We start from the raw sequence: 20,637 nt of genomic DNA, 5'->3' as shown, positions 1-20,637 counted from the left end.
ATGCATGCATTTTTTCCCCCCGTCGCTGCCTTGCCAGCAGAACGCACTCCTCTTTCTTTTCTTTTCTTTTCTTTTTTCTTGTACTGTAAGATTTAAAACTTCATGGGAGGGAGCACGTGCCGTTATTTCACGCCCTCGGTCATATCATTGGAGCTTCTTTCAGTAGCTTTCCAGGTAATACACAAGCCACAGCTCTGAGAAAGCCAAATGCAATAGCTCCAAAGCAAAATCAACACCGCTATTGTTCCATGATGTTTTGTAAAACAAGCAAGCACTTGAACAACACTGCACTGTATGCATCAACTAGACATCTTCCTGTGATTATTACAAAAAAGAAGTAAAAGAAACTATATAACCACCTCAAAGGTGCTGCAATCCTGACAAACAATAAACAATGCAGTTAGACCAAATCTAGTTTCAATGCAAAACTTTGGTTTCAATCTACAGCCACGGTCAAGGTGTTCGTCGTGGGCTCCTCCCAGTCGGATCTGCAACACGTCCAGATTAATCTGAAATGACGAACCAGTAATATCAGTTGTTTTACTAAGAATCCCCCCAGCTAATATGATGTCAGTTTTCATGGAAATATGAGGGAAAGTAAGAAGTCGCAAGTTCCTAAACAAACAAATAATTTCGAGTCTAGCCAGGAAAGAGTTGAGAAATATGGTGGTGATAACACAATCGGTGGCAAAGCCAGGAATTTTCCCCAGTAGAGTCAAAAATAACCATCGGTTGTTCGAAAAGTTACATCTTAAAATGCTTAAGAAGGTATATCACAAAGGTATTTAAATAATGAAAAATACAGTAGAGGCAGTGGACTATATTTTTTTCATAGATGTCCGTAATGGCTTCTCATTTTTTTTATGCTTATATATTAAAATGACATGTATATATAAATGAACAAATTAGCAAAGTGCAAAATACAAGGAATTAGACAAGCAAGAATGTGTGACTCGTGTTTTGCTCGGTCAAATCTAAAAATACTGAAAGGAAAAGGGCTATGAGAGAAATGCTCAGTGAGAAAAAAAGCAAGGAACTTGGGAATGGATAAGAAAATGGTTGGGCACTAGAACAATATAATAAGAGAAGGAATTCTATCAACACTACCTGATAGAAAAGTTCCACTTTTATTTTAGCAAGTCCCTTTATAGGACAAAGTTCTTAAACAGCACACTAGGTAAGAAACACTGAACTAATTCTTTAGAAAAAAGAGCGCATGACAGAGAGAAATAAATTTTGCGGGATCATTTTAAGTTTTGTAATATTTTTAGTGAAATCAAGTTAGAAATCATACTGCGTAACTCGTTAGACTCTTAACCAAAATTTACTACCCTTAATATTTTTTTCTCTCTCAATTTAGACAATAATAATTCACTTAAACAGCCTCATCTCAACTACTTGTAAACTATGCAACCTTTGATTAGGTTAATGCATTGTATGTTTGGTAGTGAACCTCCGTTCCCAAAAAGAAAATAAAAGAAACTGCATACCACAGTGTACTAAAAGGAAAGAAATGGGAAGAGTGGCCTTGTGAATGGGATGTTTGAGACACTGAGATGGAAAGAAAAGTTCGTTGAGGCTGGCATGATACCAAAACCAGTAAAAATAAAATACAAAGAAGAAGTTTGGAGAAGGTCAAATCATCCAACATCAGATGGCTAAAAATTTGGGAATTCAATTTTTAACTTCTGCATGGAAGGCAATAAGGGATTTTGTCAAAAATTGGCTCTAGAGAACGCTCAAGTCATACTTAAAATGAGGTACAATTGCAGTAAACTATATGCCAACTTTTTAAGGGTAATTGCATCGTAATTTATTACATGCCAAAAAAAAATCGGTGAAGTTGAGATGAAAACCTCATCGCCTTTATTGAGTTTAAGTTCACAGAGAGTGCAATATATGCGCTGATGGTTCTCTTGCAACTTTCCTTGCTTACATATGGGACACCAGATCTCCTTGGCCACCTAGCATCAATGTCAGAAAGCTTTATAAACTCCATTTCTTTTAGGTTAGCATGAAAGCAGCAGCAAAAGAAGCTTTATTGATCACAACTGCATTTTCTGTTATGCCCAGTGGCACAAGAGAAGAAAAATAATTTCTAGCAAGAAGGATTCCACAATCCTAATCTTAATTTCCAATAAGAATACATATGAATAACACCAGGAGAAGTCAGAGAGGATAAGAAGATATACTTCATACACAAAGCAGAAAGCCTAGGGCTTCTCAATCTCCACATTCTGTCACACTATCTGTCCTCTGGTTTTACTTAACCACTATTGCATTTGGCATAAGAACAAGCGACAGTTCTATCAATCTTTGGTATTTTAATTGGCTCCTTGAATCTCAAGCTAACTAAGTTGACTCAATCAAATAGTCTTGTTTAGTTTCATCGACTTGGTTAACCATTCTAGCAAGTTCTAACAGGTTGTATTTATTTGGTAACGTTCCCAAGGCTGGGATGGGATACACTAGCTGGGATGTGGAAAATAACATCTAGTGAGCTTAAACCACAAGTTTGTTTACACGCACTAATATTTTACCCAAAATTGTGGGCATGAAATGCATCTAAATGGCATTATAATTGACACTACTAGAAAATCAAACCTACAAATGCTAATGTCAGCTACAAGGATGAGTATTCTGTGCATCTACGAGCATATCAGATATATAACCAAGACTTGATAAGACAAATATCTGCAAGCTATCATACCTTCTTATCACTCAATTGCATGTGCTCATAAACAGCATGAGCCAAGTAATCATCTTCTTTGTCCTCCCAGGTTTCAATATAGTTTTTTGGTTCTGCATGGAGTTAGAGTAAACAATTAAGCTTAAAAAACATGATTCCATTGATTAGAACCTCCTTAGCACATAAACAGACATAAAAACATGGCCAAATGCAACACTGAAGGTATGCAAAATTCAGATTGGCAATTAAGTTGACAATCAAATACACTCCCCGCGTGTGTTTTCAGGCGATAGATTAGAAAAACAAGTTGCAAAACATAAAAATGAAGAAAGTGCAATAACAACTGCAAGCAATTAACTTTGCATTTACATTCAAGTTATATATATGCTGATAACAGAACCTGGGCGTACCCACTCCTATATATATAAGCAGGACAAGATTTATTTGTTTTTTTTTCCTCTAGAAACTAGTAAATTTTTGTAAGAGAGAAACACACTAACCTTCTCTAGTTGTCTCATCCCTAAGATCTTCATAGAAGATCTTTTGCATTTCTAACAATATCTCTTCGCACTCGCCTTGATAAGCATCATGAAGACCATCATATTCCCACAACATATCATCATTCGCCTCAAGGGCACGAGTTGGAATTTTCAACTGTTCGTTTAACGACGACGACGACGAGTTCTTAATTTTTTCCAGTTCATCAGAAACTATGTCCTGGAGAGCATACTTGATGATATCCTAAACTCAAAAACAGTAAACAGGGAATTAAATCAAGAATATCAAGAGATAAAAAAAGCAACAAAGAAGAAGGGAGTAAAAGAAAGAGAAGATGACCTTATTATCTAAAGATTTAGCAGGGGGCAACCTCATTTTCCAGAGCAATCGGGTCCTCTCTTCACGCACTCTTTTGTAACAGTTTTCCCTCAGCTGACAATCAAAAATTTTTGTTTATTTATTTAGACAAGTCTAAAAACTCAAAGCATTCATTCAAGAAAAAGAAAAAAACCAACCTTGTTTTTCCAAGAGGGGTAACCGTTGAAAATTGATTGGGTTCTAAGAGACTGTCGTTTCGATGTTGGGGCTGAATCATTTTCCGTTCTGTCTTCCATTCTTGCTTGCGAGCTTTCTCCGACAAGTTGCTATGAAGCACCACCCCAGAGAAAGGAAAGATAGCACCGCAATCAGAAGAGGAGGTGATGGGTGATGGTGCCTTCTGGTTGGCGGGAGTTGGGTTGGGCTGGGCTTCTCACGGGAGCCCAGTTATCACTTCGTTTTGTCGGCCCGTAAACATTACAGGTTCTATCTTTTTTGGCCCTCAAAAATATTACATGGGCCGGCCCAAAACCGGCCCATTTTATTCCTGGTCTAAAACCCCTAGATGACAGCGTAGCATGATGAAGATATATGGTAAAGACTTGAGCAACAGCAGATATTTTTTTATTTGTGTTTTTACGAGTTAAGAGGAAAAAAAAACAAAAAGAGCAGACACAAACTAGAAGGAGGATATTACAGTTAATATTATAAAAAAACAGAAAATAAAAAAGGAGATGATAAAACCCAAAACCCTACTGCTTTTGGTAACATCTCCCCCCTAACCCCCTCTCCTCTCCCTGTTTCTTCTTCCTCTTCTTCAACCACCCACCCCCCCTCTCAGGCACACTGACACACACCTCTTCATTTTCACTATCGCCACAATACTGTAAGAGTAAGCAAGCAATCTTCCACTATTCTCTTCCACTCACTCCACAATTCTCATAAAATATCCACACTCATGCATCCTTCTTTCTTTATTTTCAACTGATTACTACTGTTCTATTCTACTTCATTTGTCTACCCTAGGAAACATTTTGTTTTTTTTTATAGGAATGGAGTGTTTCATTATCTGTGGCTTTAGAAGGAAGTGGAGAGTGATGAATAGTCTATATCAATTTTTTGTTTTTGTTTTTTTTTCTATCCGAGGATATTTGATTTTCTTGCTGATGATGGTGGGATTGGTTTGTTTGGTGTGGTCAGGATGTGGGAAATCCAATTTGATTAATTATCGTCAAATTCGTTAACTGAAAGGAGAGGTTTCACTGCAGACGGAAATGAAGAGGAAATCGCCACTCCAGCTTCAAGCCCTTCTGAAATTCTATGCAGGTCTTTTACTATCTCATGAATCATCATCTACCTGCCTTTTCAATATTTTGGGATTTTTCTTGTATTGTTTTTATTATTTTTGAGTTAATTATAGTTTTTAATTCATAAGGGAAGGGAAGTTTCTGTGGTTTGATTACTTCATAAAAAACACCATTTGCTTTTCCTAGTAACAACTCAATTTTCCAAGCCTCCACAGCTTCTTCCTCCTCTTCTTTTTGATTTGTAAAAAACCCAAATTAATCGCGTTATTTGTTCCCCTCTCTTTCTTTGTTAATTATTTTTGATTTGTTTACTTTTACTATTCTTAAATCTAAACTCTCCCTTGAAATCTGTTCAGAGCACTGTGTTGTTTTATAGGCTTTATTATATGCATTCTATATTGTATTCATTTTCTAAGCCGGCGGCAATGGTTTTTGCGTGAAGCAGAGGATAAGTATCCTTCGCAAAGGGCCATGGAAGACCTTGCTGTGGTCTCGAACTTGACATTCAAGCAGGTTCGCGGATGGTTTATCGAGAAAAGGAGGAGTGAAAAAAGCAAAAATGAATTGATTGAACCACCACGTTTGACCAAGAAACTGTCAGTTTTCAAAGGAAGAAAGGGAGCTGCAGTTGCTTCTGATGCTAGAAAAATGCTTAAACAGTTGGAGCTGTCCGCTAGTTCTACAGATAAGTCGAACAAACCTTCATCTTCAAAGTACAAACATGCACCTTCAGAGGTTCAGGGTAGGATAGGCAAGAGGAAGAAGAAGTTGGTGCTCGTTCAGGATTTGCTGACTTCTGATTATATTCTGGGGAAGATATTTCGCAAAGATGGTCCTCCCCTTGGTTTGGAGTTCGATTCTCTTCCTACTAGAGCATTTCATGGTTGTGAAGGTAAAACGTTTGCGTTGACTTTTTTTTATTGTTGTTTGGTTAGCAATGGTATTGCATTACAGATAAGTAGTTCTTGCTTATTTAAAATCAGAACCATCTATTGGGTTTTTATTTATTTGTTCCCTTAGAGATTAAGAGTTGGAAGATTTTTAGAAGATATTGAAATAAATGCAGGGAAGAGCTTCATGTTTTTGCTTGTCTTTGCTGTGGATTAATGCACGAATAGTAGGAGAAATATAGTGACCAACTGGATTCTTGTTCCTCTCTGTCATTTATATGAAGAACTTTGAGAGGGATATGGATTGTGACTGCATAATGTTTGTACTTCCTTGCTGTCCCAATTTGCACCTCTGTATTTATGGTACTCATACAGCATTTGCATGTTTAGATTCCAGAAATTCTCATCCTGCTCACCAAGAGAACCAAAGAGCAAACAAAAGGGGAAAGGTAGTGCAAAGAATTTCTCTACATAGACAGTGTTTCCCCGCTTCTTTTACAAGGTTTCACATACGTTTGTTTTTCACTTGAAGGTATCCATGTGTGCTGCTTTTGATGATCAAAATTGCAACGAGAGTGCTCCAGTGAAGAAACATGGTATGGGGAAGGGTTTGATGACAGTATGGCGAGTAACAAATCCTGATGGTGGAGATTTTCCCACTGGCATTCATTGTGGTGGCTCTCAAATAACTGTTACACCTCAAATATCAACTCCCGTGCCACGGAAGCAGCCTCTTCAAAAAAAGAAGCGAAGACCGCCAGTGTCTTCTCTAGTTGTTAGTCATCTAATCTGCTTCTCATAAGATCTTTTGTTCTTGATGAATTATCATTCTTGTTTGCTGTCCCTGGGTACATCTTAGCCAATATCTGTTGCATCGATCAATTCTTCAGTTTGAGCTATTTCCACTTTGCTGACACTGTTTTGCATTTTCAGAAACAGAGAATGCTGCAAAAAGAATTACAGGAGAAGAGGAAGCCTTCTGTTAAAAGGAGGGAGGTAATCATTTTTGTAGTGCTTTTAATGAATTGGAACAGTTCATATCTGGCAATGTGGTAACATCAATTTACCTGTTATGCAGGTGGAATCTAAAAGAGATGAGATCCAGAAGCAGTCCTTCAGGGAAAAATGTGAACTCGCTCTGGAAAGGTTAATGAATCAGGAACGCCTTAATCAATTTGCTATGCTAGTGGATGATGAAGAGCTAGAGCTGAGAGAGTTACGAGCTGGACCAAATCCACTAACATGTACGGAACACTTTGCGGCAAACAGACTCTTTGGCTGTTCCCTTTGTAAAGGTTTGTTTTGGCTGTATTTCAGTGTGCCTCAAGAAGTGTCTATGTAGTTATCGCATATAGGATATACTTGAGTTCTTTCTACCAATAAGTGATTTCTTCCAGATTTGCTGGTGAAATTTCCTCCAAATTCTGTGAAGTTGAAGCAACCATTTGCTATGCAGCCTTGGGATTCTTCTCCAGAGGCTGTCAAGAAACTATTTAAGGTGCGTGGAGGATGAATAGCTGTTTAGTGCTTTGCAATGTAGCATATATCTTGCTTGAAAGATGTTTGTTTTTATCTTATCCTTTTCAGAGAATTCATAATTTATTTCTTACTCAAATATTATATACCTAGAAGCAGCTTGCAACATTTGTCCATGAATATGGCCTAGTAATGTATACTCAATGTATCTTATCTTCTTTAAAAATACTTCTATTATGTAAATTGCACTCTTATATACCGGCCTATGATATATTTAATGAGTGTGTCAATACTATGTATTTAAAGATTATATCTGAAGATGCAGTGGTTAACATTAATCAACTGCATAAGTGAGTGAAAACTCTGGATGTTTTCTTCTGTGCATAATCATCTTGCTTGTATATTTAGATTGCTTTTGATTAGTGCTTGTCTGATCTACATGATCTTGAAAAAATCACTAATAAAAATACTCCTTTGTGGCTACCTACTTGCTACATTTGTGCTGGATTCAAGAAGACAACGGTGATTTATTTTTCTTTTGTGCCAGAGGGGGAGGCTAGGTAGGTGTGGATGTGCCAAAGCAGGGTCCTAGTAGTCCAAGCCTTTCGTGATTTTGTATAAACAGATGCTCTCAGGCATCAAATCTGCAACCTTTTGTTTGCAACCCCGATGCATTTACCAATTACCATTGAATTGGGCAGTACCTTGTTTTTATGTCTAGCAAGGATCCCCCATTTTTATTACATATTAGAGGAAATACTCTCACGATTGACTAAAGTCTCCAAAATTCTCCCTGAATCATTTGGGAAGCCAGTAAAGTCTCACTCCTGCACTTCAGCACGTGAATGCAATCAGCTATCACCTATGCTGACAAAGCACTTTATCTACTTTAATTAGTGTAATATGCATATCAGAATCATCATATTTGCTGCACTAATAGCTGTAAATACCCCCCCCCCCCAAGATTAATTTGATTGTCTATGCTACCTTGTATAGGATTTAATATGTTTTTCTTCTCTATTAAATTCTCTTGCTGAAGTTAGGTTGGCATGTCTTTTGCAGGTCTTTCATTTTCTTTACACCTATTCTGTTACAGTTGATATATGCCCATTCACTCTTGATGAGCTGGCTCAAGCATTCCATGATAAGGTTGAAACTCTGACTAGTTCTTTTGTTGAACTCGTACTTAACTTAGTTTCTTTTATTTTCTTGCATTTAAATTTGTTGTCGTTGGTTTCATCTGTCTGTATGTGACTTTCAGGATTCCTTTTTACTTGGAAAAATTCATGTGGCCCTTCTGAAGCTTCTTTTATCTGATGTCGAAACAGAGATCAGTAGTGGACTCCTCCCTCATTTGAGCATATCTTGCAAGTTTCTCGCACTCCTTCACTCAGTGAGTATATTATATAGCTCAAGTCCATGAACATAAGTTTGGTCCACAAGCGCATTGATGGTTTTGTTGAATGATCTTGTATGTTAAAGATGTAATTCAGGTAGTAGTACTGTCAGATATCAAGAAATTTTGATATTTTGCTTGCATATGACCCAGCTGTGGTACCAATGAAGACAAGTAAAGCCATATTGCAACTAACAACTAATAATAAAAGGTCCAAGATGCTGAGAAACATGGAAAGTGATTGTTATTGAACAGGATTATTTTCATTCAGTGGTTATTGTAGGACTATAAAAGAGAAGGTGACAATTAGCATCGGTATAAATGTTATTATAATTTATAGTGCCAGTGTACATTATTCAAAATGTTTTTTAGAACAGGGAATGGTTAGTTAAATCCACAAAGCAATTGAAGTTTCTGCTAACTTAATATTCTGAGCCCTTGGGATGCAATGGCATTTCTATAAGAATTCATTGTGTTTGAATACCAAAGTTTCAGGCTGAAACAAACTTGTGAGTAACTTGATTTCCAAGGAAAAACTTGTTGATGTTTCAGGTACAATAATGAAAATGTTACACAATTATTAGAATTCTTTGGCTTTATGATGTGCCCTAATGCAAATCTTGCATTTTACAAAGTTCAGAAATCTCTAGTCACCTGCACAACAGAGAGTTTTAATAAATTCTCGATGTGTTTATGTATGAGAATCATGATGTTGGACACAATAAATGATTGGAGATAAGTCAATAACGTTTAAATGAATTCTTCCACTCATCCCCTCCCTTTCATAATCCGATTATGTATATTTAAGTAAAGGACAAATATTTGGGATATTCTCAGTTCTGAATATATATGCTTTCTACAGATCGGTTTTTCTATTATCTAGTTTCTGTGCTTTTCCTTTGGGGAGTGTGGAACATATCATATCTAGTCTCTCTCTCTTTCTCTCAATCTCAGCTTTTTGGGTAGAAGTTCAAATAACCATCCATAACCATAGTATGGTTATTGCTATGTTTTGTCAGGTTGAAGATCAAGAATTTGTTGTGGAGTTCTGGAAAAATTCTCTCAACCCTCTAACATGGACTGAAATACTGTGTCAAGTTTTGATTGCAGCTGGTTTTGGTTCAAAGCAAGGTGGATTTCGTAGGGAAGTCCTCAGCAAGGTATTATTTAATCAGCTTGCAATTTTTCTTTTGATATTTTTCATCTATTATTTATAATCTAGAATTTGTGTATCGATGTCAGACTCTTATATGTAACAATATTTCTTTGAAAGAGACATAAATCAGCACCTAAAGCTTTTTTTTTCTTAGGAGATGAGCCTTATGGTGAAGTATGGCCTACATCCTGGAACTCTTAAAGGTGAACTATTTCAACTTCTGTCAGTTCAAGGAAATAATGGATTGAAAGTTTCTGACCTGGCCAAGTCTTCTCAAGTAAGTTACTCCATCAGCTTTGAAGGAAATGATGTCACTAGATAGTCATTTTCTCAATCTTGTTCTTTAAATTGGTACTTAATGAATGATCCTGTAGTGATGAATGTTTGGTTTTGTTTTGAAGATTGTGGAATTAAATCTTGCTGGCACAACTGATGAGCTGGAGCTTTTGATCTGCTCAACTCTTTCAAGCGATATCACTTTATTTGAAAAGATTTCATCATCTACTTTTCGTTTGCGAATCAATACTCTTGCAAAGGAAGCCAGTGGTTTTCAATCAGATACCGAGGACTCCGGAATTGTTCACGAAGACTTCCATGATAATGGTGCATCTAGCAGCAGCAATTCTGATTGTGATTCAGAAAATTCTAGTCCAAGAAATCTTAAGCTTATTGACTATCCCAAAAGAAAAAACAAGATGCTTACATTTGAGAATGAAATTGATGAGAGCCGTCCAGGAGAAGTGTGGTTGTTAGGACTAATGGAAGGTGAATATTCAGATCTAAGCATTGAAGAAAAATTGAATGGATTAGTGGCATTGATTGATCTTGTCAGTGCTGGGTCCAGTATTAGATTGGAGGTAACAGCTATAACCTTAATGAAGTTAAGATTTTAGGGCTCTGGTTTTTGCAGGAAAGCCAATTGCTTTTGGAAAATCAATTTCATGGACAAATGCACCCAACATGAGAAAGTTGGGAAAAAGTTTTTCTTGCAAATGATTGGAGCTTGTGAACTAGGTTGTTTTCTACCTTGGGTGTCTACCATTTTTTTTTGGTTGGTAATTATCAGGTCCATGCTTATGAAAGTTTTTAAGCTCATTGCAGGTTACTTTGTTTGCAACTAGATATCTGTTTTGTCTTAATGAATTAAGTAGGATGGATATCATGATTTAATAAATCAGTTTTCAATTGAATTGAATCGTCGCTTTTCTTACTGGGTTGGTAACTGTGGTTTTGACACATTGTAAGGATTGTTATTTCAAACGCTGAGTATTTACTGGTTTTTAAGAATTTAGAGTTTTCCTAGTGTGAATTCTTCTAATGTGGTATTTCATTTTCCTTGCATTCTTCCCATTAATTGTGATTATCTCCTACTTTTTGTAACTAGAAAACTGGTTGATTCAAATTATTAACTTTATAACAATCTTCTATATGAATATAATACTATTGAGTGATTGCTGCTGCTTTTCCCCCCCGTAGGATCTAGCAAAACCTACCGTTGAATCTGTTCCTAACATATACCACCATTGTTCCGGAGCAAAAATAAAAAGATCATCATCAACGAAAGATAACGTGCCCAGGCCATCTTGGGTCCATGCTGGGCAAATAAATGTCACAAAAGAAGCGTACACATCATCCAAGTTTTTCCCTGTTGATTCTTCAGTGTTATTCTCAAAGTTTGATGGCAAGGATAAACTTTCTGGCAAAGAGAAAGAGACAGAAGGGATGGGACTTGAGATCAATTTGCACCCGATGCAATCCATCTTTTTAGGGTCTGATCGTAGGTACAATAGGTACTGGCTTTTCTTGGGCCCATGTAACTCATATGACCCCGGCCATAAGAGAGTCTATTTTGAATCTTCTGAAGATGGTCACTGGGAAGTGATTGATACTGAAGAGGTAGACTTCTCAGCCTTTGTCTTGATATTTACTGATTGCTAATTTTTTTAATTTTGTGCCTTGGATTGCACATGTTTGTAGAAAGTGATTGCATGCTTTGTTTATGGTATTATTGAAATATATCTCTAACCACCTCTTCTTTGCATTTGCTTATTACAAGTACAGGCTTTGCGTGCCTTATTGTCAGTTTTAGACGACAGAGGAAGACGGGAGGCCCTCCTAATTGAATCTTTGGAGAAAAGGGAAGCTTTTCTCTGCCAAGAAATGTCAAGTAAGATGGTAAATGATTCTGGAGTTGGGTACTTCACACAATCAGACCAGTCTGAGCTGGAAACAGTTAGAGAAGACAGTTCTTCTCCAGTGTCTGATGTAGACAACAACCTAACCCTTACTGACATTGCAAATGATTCTTTGCCGCCAATGAGTGCAATAGTTCTTGAAACAGGAAAGAAGGGGAAAGAAGAAAACCAGAAATGGAACCGTCTCCGACAGTTTGATACCTGGATATGGAATTGCTTTTACTGTGATCTTAATGCAGTAAAACGAAGTAAAAGGTCATATCTTGAATCACTTAGAAGATGTGAAACTTGTCATGACTTGTACTGGAGAGATGAGAAGCATTGCAAGATCTGTCATACAACATTTGAGCTTGATTTTGATCTCGAGGAAAGATATGCCATCCATTCAGCTACTTGTAGACAGAAAGAGGACAATGTGATGTGTCCAAAGCATAAAGTTCTCTCATCAAAGTTGCAATCACTGAAAGCTGCAGTTTATGCAATTGAGGTATGCTCTTATGGTTTATCTCTGTCCCAATACAATTTCATTTATGCATGATTTGGCTGGCATGTGCTTGTTTTTGCTTGCATGTATATCTCACTGTGTTTGTGTGTTAAACATACAAGACAGTAAGACATCACTGTCATACTATTTTTAAATTGCTAAAATTTAGGAGGAAGAATTAGAAGCATATGTTTTTTTACTAGCACCTCTAATGCAGCATTGAGTTTCACCTGTATCATCCTCTTTAATTCTGTTTAAAAGTCAATCGAGCTCTGCTTTTGAGTCCTCCAGACCCAGTGACTTCTAAAGAGTAGCACGTACCTGGTCAGGTAATTTTTTTCTTGTAGTAATCATTCTGATCCATGGATGATGTGCTGACATTTGACAACTAGTTCGCTTGTATTTTGGTTGGTCAGCCTCCAAGATGTAGGAAGTTTCTTAGGCAGGTGTGGTGTTTCATCATTCTATTTGTGCTTAATTTGTGGTTTTATGTGAATTTTATTAGAAACACGCATATCATGGCAAATTCACAGGCACACACAAAGAAATGAGTGAGATTAAGATAATGAGGTGTGGTGAGGTATATGTATGAGGTAAACTCTTGCATGTGGACGTTTCTGTGGCAGAAACTCTTATTCATCTAACATCTATTTTCCAATAAATTGCCCCCATCATACAGACCGTTATGCCGGAAGATGCCTTGGTGGGTGCCTGGACAAAATCTGCTCATAGGTTATGGGTCAGACGGCTTAGACGCACATCTTCTTTGGCCGAACTTTTGCAGGTTTTATTTTCTTGTCCTCTACATTTTGTGCTCAAAGAAGCACAAATGCCTCTGGGTTTAACTCTGTTTTCCTGAAGCCAACCAGAGTAGCATGATTTTCTGAAAGAGTATCTTAATTTGCCTTTCAGGTAGTTGCTGATTTTGTTGCTGCAATTAATGAGGATTGGTTGTGTCAATGCAATCTTGCTCAAGGTTCCAGTACTTACATGGAAGAAATCATCACATGCTTTCCTACTATGCCTCAAACATCATCTGCACTTGCACTTTGGTTGATGAAGTTGGATGAATTAATTTCTCCATATTTGGAAAAGATTTGATGTGAAAACAAGCAGGAAGCCAAGAACAAAGGTACGGGCATTTTCTTATTGTGAACACATTCGTTCATTAATGGTGTTGAAATATTTCAAGCTTAACTGCTGGGATTTTTTTATTATTATTATAATTCTTATTTTTGTGTAGATAAAGTCCAGGCAGTAGAAAAGATTCATCTCTTATTTTGTCTTTGATGAAAACTAGAATTGCATTTTCTTGTAACTTTGATTTCACAGAAACAACCGAATTCATGCTAAGTGGATTGTTGGTGCTTTATTACGATGCCACTAGTGTCTTTTATATATTTTCTTGTCTTTAATATAAAACTCCTTTTAATTTATTTAGTAAGTTAGAAAAATAAAAATCTGTGGAAATTAGCATCTTTTGCAAAATTATTTTCTTCCACTTGCAAAAACCAGAGGCATTTGTCATAAATGGGCACTATATATGTTAGGACTACTAATTGCCACCTCTAAAAGACATTACCTTTGTTAGTGGCCATTCTTGTTTCATTGACATCAGGATATGCTTCTCTGCAGGTAACTATACTTCCCAGCAATATACCCAGGTTTGATATGGAGGTTGTGCAAGTGGGGCCCTCAATCTGCACCTGGAAAACATCAAGGGTTAATATGGCCATCGCACTAGTCATCAATGCATGCTTTGCAGGTTTTGGCTACGAGGAGAATCGTTGGGATGCACTTTTAGGTCCAAGTGGAAGGGATGAAGGCAATCAATGTCTTTTGTAGAGCCAATGTTTGACTTTTTGCATTCTTTGACCGTTGCTGTACTAGTGCTGTCCGAGTGATTAGATGTTGTACAGCATTGAATAGTTCTATAAATATATATATGTCAAGGTCTAGTTTCGTTCGTATCTTTACAATGCCCCCTTTTAGCAGCAAAATAAGCTCATTTCCCATGTTTCTTGTAGTGAAGGTTTTGCTCCTTTCTACTTCTGGTATGAAGGAATCAAGTTTTGTCCATATACCTGACAGTCGACTTTTGGCATGGAAAATAAAATTGTCTAAAAGTTCTTCAACTTCTTTATTCGAGCATATGATCCGCTTTCCTCTGCCCTCTATTTCTCTCTGTTATTATGCCTTCCATGCAATTGTGGGAAATTATTACCCATAACGTTTTGATTCTATAATTCTAACCGTGAAGTTCTCATCTAATATTGGAATTGGTTTGTTGCTACAGAAGCCGAGTGTATGTTCAAGTAGAAAGTTTGCTGTTTATCCTGCCAAGCAAATTATGTTTATTTTCACGGCCAAAGAGTTCTGGTGAAAGAAATGAAAAAAAAAAAAACAGAACAAAAATTGAAGTCAACAATTCATTCATTAAAGGAGCTTCATCATCTAGCTTGTGATTGATGAACTAGGCTACAACTTCCAGGGCTGCAAACCAAGTCCGAGCTGCGCATTGTGTTTTGAATCAATGTCATGTGAACTATCAAGGAGTGATTAATCCTTGGTCATCTTCAGAATCTCATGCACAGCTGAAAAGTCTAGGTCCCCCAATCCCATGCTTCTGGCCTTCTTGAAAGACTGCAAACAAATACAATTACTGAGTTTGGGTTCAATTGTCCGAAGCTACTCGTTTCTACTTTCAACAGTTACTGACATTTGCTTTCTAAACTGACACAAGAATGCGCATCAATACCAATCCATGTCAAACAGACTCCAAAACAACATTCACTGATGATTAGCAAGGCCGGAGGGGAAAAGAACTCAATAACTCACAGAAGCTTATTTCCATGACTGCTCTATACATGTAGTATATTCATGAAGGATGTTTCAAATCTGCAATCTATCATAATCAGAGGTAACCCTCCTTAGCTCCGTGCAACAACAGCACCACCACCATGAAATTCAATAATTATTCTCAAAGTACCGGATCAATCCTAGTGCTAGCAGACAACAAGACCAAACTTGACCATCCAGAGCTAACATAAGCAAGAAACTCTTAAAGATCTTACAGCAAATCAGTATGAATTGAAAACTTCAGCAAATCTAAATATGAGAGGTTGCCTGGTCATAAAGACAATTGTAGAACTGCTTGCACGGTTTATTCAAAACCACACTTCCCCATGGGATAAAAAACAAAATAGATGGCAATGAACTAATTGGCAAGGGCAGAAAAATATCTGAAAAAGTTACAGCTACAAAGTTATCCAACTATCTTATGCAGACAAAAAGAAACAGTAGCTCATAGTCAAGTTGGAATTATCATTTTTGCAATTCAAAAACTATACACATGTTGATCGTTCTTGTTCAGTTTGTTTGAAATGATCCAGTACCAGTTCTTGGGTGTCATCTTTTTAAAATTCACTGATCATTCGAACCCATATGCTTTTTAACACCAGAACCAAACAACTTGTTTGAAAAAGATAACTAAGATGAAAGGAGTGTAACCTCATTTGCTGCCGCTGCTACTGGCATTGACACAGCATTTTCATCCCCAAGAGCTAGAGCCAACCGCATGTCCTTTTGCTGATGTTTCAGAGGAAATGCAGGGGAGTGATTACTCTTGAGCATAGCTGGTCCTTTTCCCCTGAACATTGGATTAGCTATTCCACCAAGATCCTGCCAGAAAAGTAGCTCATTAAGACTTAGACACTAATCCAACACAAGTCACATGAAATTTCTTGTTTCCTATCTCACCAAGATATCAAGAAGATCATGTGGGTTGAGTCCACTCCTTTCTGACAGCACCAGTCCCTCTGAAAATGCATTCATCATACTGCAAAACACGAGAGATCATAATCTATATCCAACATTGAGAGCATCAACACTTCAACATATAGCAAATGCGCATTATGCTGCAACAAATACTCAGTCGGAGTGTAGAGTTTATTGTGCCAGCTCTGATCACAATAAATATTCACTTCTGACATGCAAAATGCAAGGTTAAAATTGGTTTCTCATATATACATTGACATTTAAATACTGCTGATATAGAAGCAACTATATATTAGTTATATTTGCCTCAATGATAAAAGCAATCTTTACCTGCCCATTATCATGTTGACCACAAGTTTCATTTTTGCTCCATTTCCGACTTGCCCCAAGAAGAAAGACTTCTTCCCCAAAACATCAAAAGCTGGAATTGATTCCTCATACAACCCCTAAAATTATAATTTGTAAGCAGCAGTAAACAACAGATGCATTCAGAAACATACTTTTGTTCCTCACATCAATGTAGATATCAAGACGTCTGCATTACATAGTTGTATTATCAAAATTGTCTTTCTTAACAACAGAAGCAAATGAATCCTTTGCATATCCCACACGACCCTATATTGTCATTTTACAAACCTCGGGAAGGAATTACAACATCCGTCAGTGTTAGAGTAAAGTTTACTAGTAAATTTATGTCGCATGCAACACCATTTCTGAACAACTACTAGATTGTACATTAGCACAGTCCAATCAACGGCTTCAAACTATTTATTAAGACATGATGCTGCAGGATTGTACATATGAAACCAATTTATAGCAGCGATAATTCTGATAGCAACTTTCCCATCTAAGTGGCAATAAAAGATCAATTAGAGTATCAATCTATTCATGCAAAAGTAACAGGTGGAAATAACTACAGGACAAGATGACAGTCATGTAAAACTCCATCCATTTATACCTTTCTACATTCAATTTATATCTATATCTCCAACATGTTGGATGAAATATGCCCGAGATGTTGTCCAAAATCAGATGAATCCACAGTTGAAGTTATTTATTTAAGAGATACAACTTGGTCATCTATGTATGCAAATAAATGGCAATAGCCTGTGCAGAAATGGGGGTTGATTTTACTGCCTCTGATATTTCAAAGGAATAGTTCAGCAAACATGCAAATATATCAGATAGCAAGAAACAGCTCAATCATAAAACAATTCACTAATTGACCTTATCCCCAGCAGCAAGGATTACAAGTTGACCAGTTTCTGCAGGCTGCTTGCTACCTGACACAGGAGCCTCAAGGAAGGCACCGCCCTTTGATGTAATTGCCTGTAGATATAAGCCGCATGGCTTAGTAATTTATAAAAAAGTGGCAAACAATATCTTGCTCACAAGAAAAGAAACCATCGCCAGATGTTTAAGGATGTTTTGCAGTCTTCAGTAATGAAAACAGAAGGAGTAGAACAGATAATTATAAAGGGGAAGGTTTCCAAAGCTTTGGATTTATGCATCCTAAGTCCACACATTAGTAACATGACATCTTCTAAACACATTGTACTTAGCAAATTCTTTTCTTTTCCTTCCTCGAACAAAGTCCAAATTCATATTAGGATATTAGCCTTAAAAGAAATATCCAACAATTGCTAGAGTGTTATGATCAGATAACAATCCTTTAATCTACCCTTCAAAGTTTCAACCAAGGTCAGTATAAGGAAGATACACCAAGAGCATAACGAGAGCTATTCCTATTGTTTTTTTTTTAGCACGCCTCAACAATTCCCAAATTATTGATGTTAGATGCAGTTCACTCATATCATCTCTTTCGAAAATTAATGGAGTATCATTTCCTCTTGGACTAACCATCACCAAATTGGAAATCTCTAAGCATACCATATGACAGTTTCCATAAAAATTCATTGACATTCTACCAAACACAAGAAAGGATTGACAGTAAATAGTAGCATTATCATCCAATTAGAACCTGGCTGATCTTGGAAGATGTTTCTGGATCAACCGTGGACATGTCAATATAACCTTTTCCGCTGTCAATTTGCTCAAGTACACCATCTTTATCAAAAACCACCTAAACAAAGGGATTTCAGTAAGAAGAGTCAAATTACCCGGCAATCAGAAATCATTATTCATAATAATTTCCACAAAAAGGGAAGTATTCAACAAAAACCAAAAGCTAAAACATTTTGGTAAAATTACAGACCGAAAGAGCCGCGGCAGGATCCGACAACATAGCAATAGTAAGCCTGCATTTCTTGACTACTTGTGCAGGGGTTTCTCCAATTGATGCACCAAACTCCACCAGTTCATTACACTGCAGTTACAGCAACCAAACTTTTAGTCATCAATTAAGCAAGAACACAAAAATAATACTAAAGCAGCATGTTTATCTAGTTAACTACTGTCCATTAAGTACATAGAACCTTATTTACCACATTAATCACAAGTACTTTCACAGTACATAAAAACACATAAATCAGATCCCAAGAACAGGAAAAAAAAAAGAGAATTTTTTTTGCAAAAGTAAGGGTAGTAGTAGAGGACAAAAGGTGGGTACCTTGGAGAGCGTCCTGTTCCAGACAGTGACCTTGAAGCCATTTTTAAGTAAATTCATGGACATGGCCTTTCCCATTATCCCTAACCCCAAGAACCCTACCTCCATTTTTTTCTCTCTCTATTTCGAAGAAGAAGAAGAAGAAGAAGAAGAAGAAACTCTGCTCTTAATTTTAGGAGTATCAATTTATAAGTAAGTATAGCTAATAGTATCTTTCATTATAATCGTGGACAAGGAAAAAATTATCATAAAATTATTTAATTATTGAGTGATAAACATTAAAAACAGCGTCACATCAACAATCCTCGTCTTTTTAAAAAAACATTACTGTTTCACTACTGCTATAAATAATATTTGATTTATTTACTAATTTTTATGTTTTCGTTGTTATTTGTTTTATTCCTCCTCGGAGTCAAGGAGGGATGGATGATTTGTGTAGTCGGACCTGTTTATTTTTGTATTTCAAAGTATTTCTAAAAAAATTTAAAATTTAAAATTTTTTTATTTTAAATTAATATTTTTTGGTGTTTTAGATCATTTTAATGCGCTGATGTCAAAAATAATTTTTAAAAAATAAAAAAATATTATTTTGATACATTTCTGAGTGAAAAACAATTTAAAAAACTACCGAAATACACTTCCAAACAGGCTAAATAAATAAAGATTGTGTGGTTTATGGTTCGTTGGATGCCTACCACGTCATCTTACATGGCAGTTACTCATGCTTTCCACTATGCTAGGAGAGTAGCCATCGGTATTAAGGTTGGTTTGTTATTTTCTGATCAAAGTCTCTTGGTTTTTCTTTTATCCACTTTCGCCATGTGTCCATGCCCACTTATCCATAATTCCTTCAAAACTAGGTATTTGGTGTTTTTCTATAATTCTTTCATAGTTAAAATCTTCTCGTCATGATTTTTCTAATGGTACTGGATGTATTGAAAACAGAGTCCCGGTGTGTTCCCGATGATCCATTTTTTCTTTCATTTTTTTCTTCCCTTATTTCTCTCTCTTGACATATTACTTTATCTCCTTTTTTTTATTGGCTATTGGATCTTCATAAAATACACAAATATCGCAACAACGAATGTCACTAAGAGTGCAAAAAGCTTAATCTCAACCATTGCTATTGAGAAGACATTATGAAAAGGTGGGGAAGTGTTTCTTAAGACAGTAATAGATGAGAAAACGGACTATTGTGATGAGGTATTGAAAGAAATTGCTAATGTGCTGCAACAATTTGAAGATGTGATGTTGCCTTAACTGTCAAAAAAATCCCACCAAGAAGGGTTATAGATCATCGCATTGAATTGGTGTCAGGAGTGAAGTCACCATCCCAACCCTTTACTGAATGTCATCTATGGAGTTGGTAAAATTAAGGAAGAAGTTGAGAGAGTTGATTGACGTTGGATATGTCTGTCCTTCCAAGGCTCCTTACGGTGCTCCAATTTTGTTTTAAACAAAGATGGATGAAAGTCTTCGCATGTGTGTGGATCATTGTACACTAAACAAGGTGACAATTAAAAATAAATATCTAGTTCCTTTGATTCAAGACTTGATGGACAAATTATGTAGGGTTTCCATCTTTACAAAGCTAGACTTGCGATCCGGGTATTAGCAAGTTAGAATTGTTGAAGGGGATGAGCACAAAACAACATGTGTAATGAGGTATGATGTATACAAATTCTTGGTCATGCCATTTGGATTAACAAATGTTCCAACAATATTTTTGTAATCTTATGAATGATGTCTTGTATGATTTCTTAGACAGTTTTTATTGATGTATATTTAGACGATATTGTAATTTATAGTAAGGGGATGTGAGATCATGTAATTCATCTTTTGAAAATCTTGAATAGATTGAGGGAACATGAATTGTTTGTAAAGA

At 36.5% G+C, this 20,637-nt stretch overlaps 3 protein-coding genes across 3 annotated transcripts; 1 reads left to right on the top strand and 2 right to left on the bottom strand.

The window, feature by feature from the left end:
• Positions 1–193: 193 nt before the first annotated feature.
• LOC112324052 (uncharacterized) lies at positions 194–3,887 on the bottom strand. Its single transcript, XM_024584672.2, has 6 exons — positions 3,703–3,887; positions 3,527–3,619; positions 3,190–3,430; positions 2,711–2,802; positions 1,857–1,964; positions 194–509 (listed from the first exon to the last, which is right to left on the bottom strand). The coding sequence occupies exons 1-6, from the start codon at positions 3,799–3,801 to the stop codon at positions 348–350; spliced, it is 795 nt and encodes a 264-aa protein (XP_024440440.1). The 5' UTR covers positions 3,802–3,887; the 3' UTR covers positions 194–347.
• A 288-nt stretch (positions 3,888–4,175) lies between these two features.
• On the top strand, positions 4,176–14,544 carry LOC7456034 (homeobox-DDT domain protein RLT3). The gene is made up of 18 exons (XM_024584669.2): positions 4,176–4,397; positions 4,706–4,831; positions 5,258–5,704; positions 6,093–6,151; positions 6,235–6,477; positions 6,636–6,698; positions 6,781–6,997; positions 7,100–7,200; positions 8,241–8,327; positions 8,440–8,571; positions 9,594–9,734; positions 9,885–10,007; positions 10,132–10,587; positions 11,207–11,626; positions 11,792–12,412; positions 13,089–13,193; positions 13,322–13,541; positions 14,045–14,544. Exons 2-17 carry the CDS (start codon positions 4,780–4,782, stop codon positions 13,508–13,510), a joined length of 3,456 nt encoding a protein of 1,151 aa, XP_024440437.1. The 5' UTR covers positions 4,176–4,397; positions 4,706–4,779; the 3' UTR covers positions 13,511–13,541; positions 14,045–14,544.
• A 173-nt stretch (positions 14,545–14,717) lies between these two features.
• LOC7469356 (glyoxylate/succinic semialdehyde reductase 1) lies at positions 14,718–18,941 on the bottom strand. The gene is made up of 8 exons (XM_002320512.4): positions 18,756–18,941; positions 18,402–18,512; positions 18,168–18,269; positions 17,414–17,515; positions 16,517–16,632; positions 16,169–16,247; positions 15,920–16,090; positions 14,718–15,052 (listed from the first exon to the last, which is right to left on the bottom strand). The coding sequence occupies exons 1-8, from the start codon at positions 18,858–18,860 to the stop codon at positions 14,969–14,971; spliced, it is 870 nt and encodes a 289-aa protein (XP_002320548.1). The 5' UTR covers positions 18,861–18,941; the 3' UTR covers positions 14,718–14,968.
• Between the last annotated feature and the right edge of the window lie 1,696 nt (positions 18,942–20,637).

Source organism: Populus trichocarpa, chromosome 14, assembly GCF_000002775.5.
Source record: "Populus trichocarpa isolate Nisqually-1 chromosome 14, P.trichocarpa_v4.1, whole genome shotgun sequence".
In the NCBI taxonomy this organism is placed as follows: Eukaryota; Viridiplantae; Streptophyta; class Magnoliopsida; order Malpighiales; family Salicaceae; genus Populus; species Populus trichocarpa.
This window is presented reverse-complemented; position numbering and strand designations above follow the sequence as displayed.

Excerpts from the sequence above, each read along its gene's own strand:
- LOC7469356 (XM_002320512.4), bottom strand. The coding sequence starts at position 18,860 with ATGGAGGTAGGGTTCTTGGGGTTAGGGATAATGGGAAAGGCCATGTCC. Across the intron at positions 16,633-17,413 it reads TCCTTGCTGCTGGGGATAAG|GGGTTGTATGAGGAATCAAT; the intron begins GTCAATTAGTGA and ends TTATAATTTTAG. Across the intron at positions 15,053-15,919 it reads TAGCAGCGGCAGCAAATGAG|TCTTTCAAGAAGGCCAGAAG; the intron begins GTTACACTCCTT and ends ATTTGTTTGCAG.
- LOC7456034 (XM_024584669.2), top strand. The coding sequence starts at position 4,780 with ATGAAGAGGAAATCGCCACTCCAGCTTCAAGCCCTTCTGAAATTCTAT. Across the intron at positions 6,478-6,635 it reads CGCCAGTGTCTTCTCTAGTT|AAACAGAGAATGCTGCAAAA; the intron begins GTTAGTCATCTA and ends TTGCATTTTCAG. Across the intron at positions 8,328-8,439 it reads CTCAAGCATTCCATGATAAG|GATTCCTTTTTACTTGGAAA; the intron begins GTTGAAACTCTG and ends TGTGACTTTCAG.
- LOC112324052 (XM_024584672.2), bottom strand. The coding sequence starts at position 3,801 with ATGGAAGACAGAACGGAAAATGATTCAGCCCCAACATCGAAACGACAG. Across the intron at positions 3,620-3,702 it reads ACCCCTCTTGGAAAAACAAG|CTGAGGGAAAACTGTTACAA; the intron begins GTTGGTTTTTTT and ends TTTGATTGTCAG. Across the intron at positions 510-1,856 it reads AACTCAATAAAGGCGATGAG|ATTAATCTGGACGTGTTGCA; the intron begins GTTTTCATCTCA and ends TCGTCATTTCAG.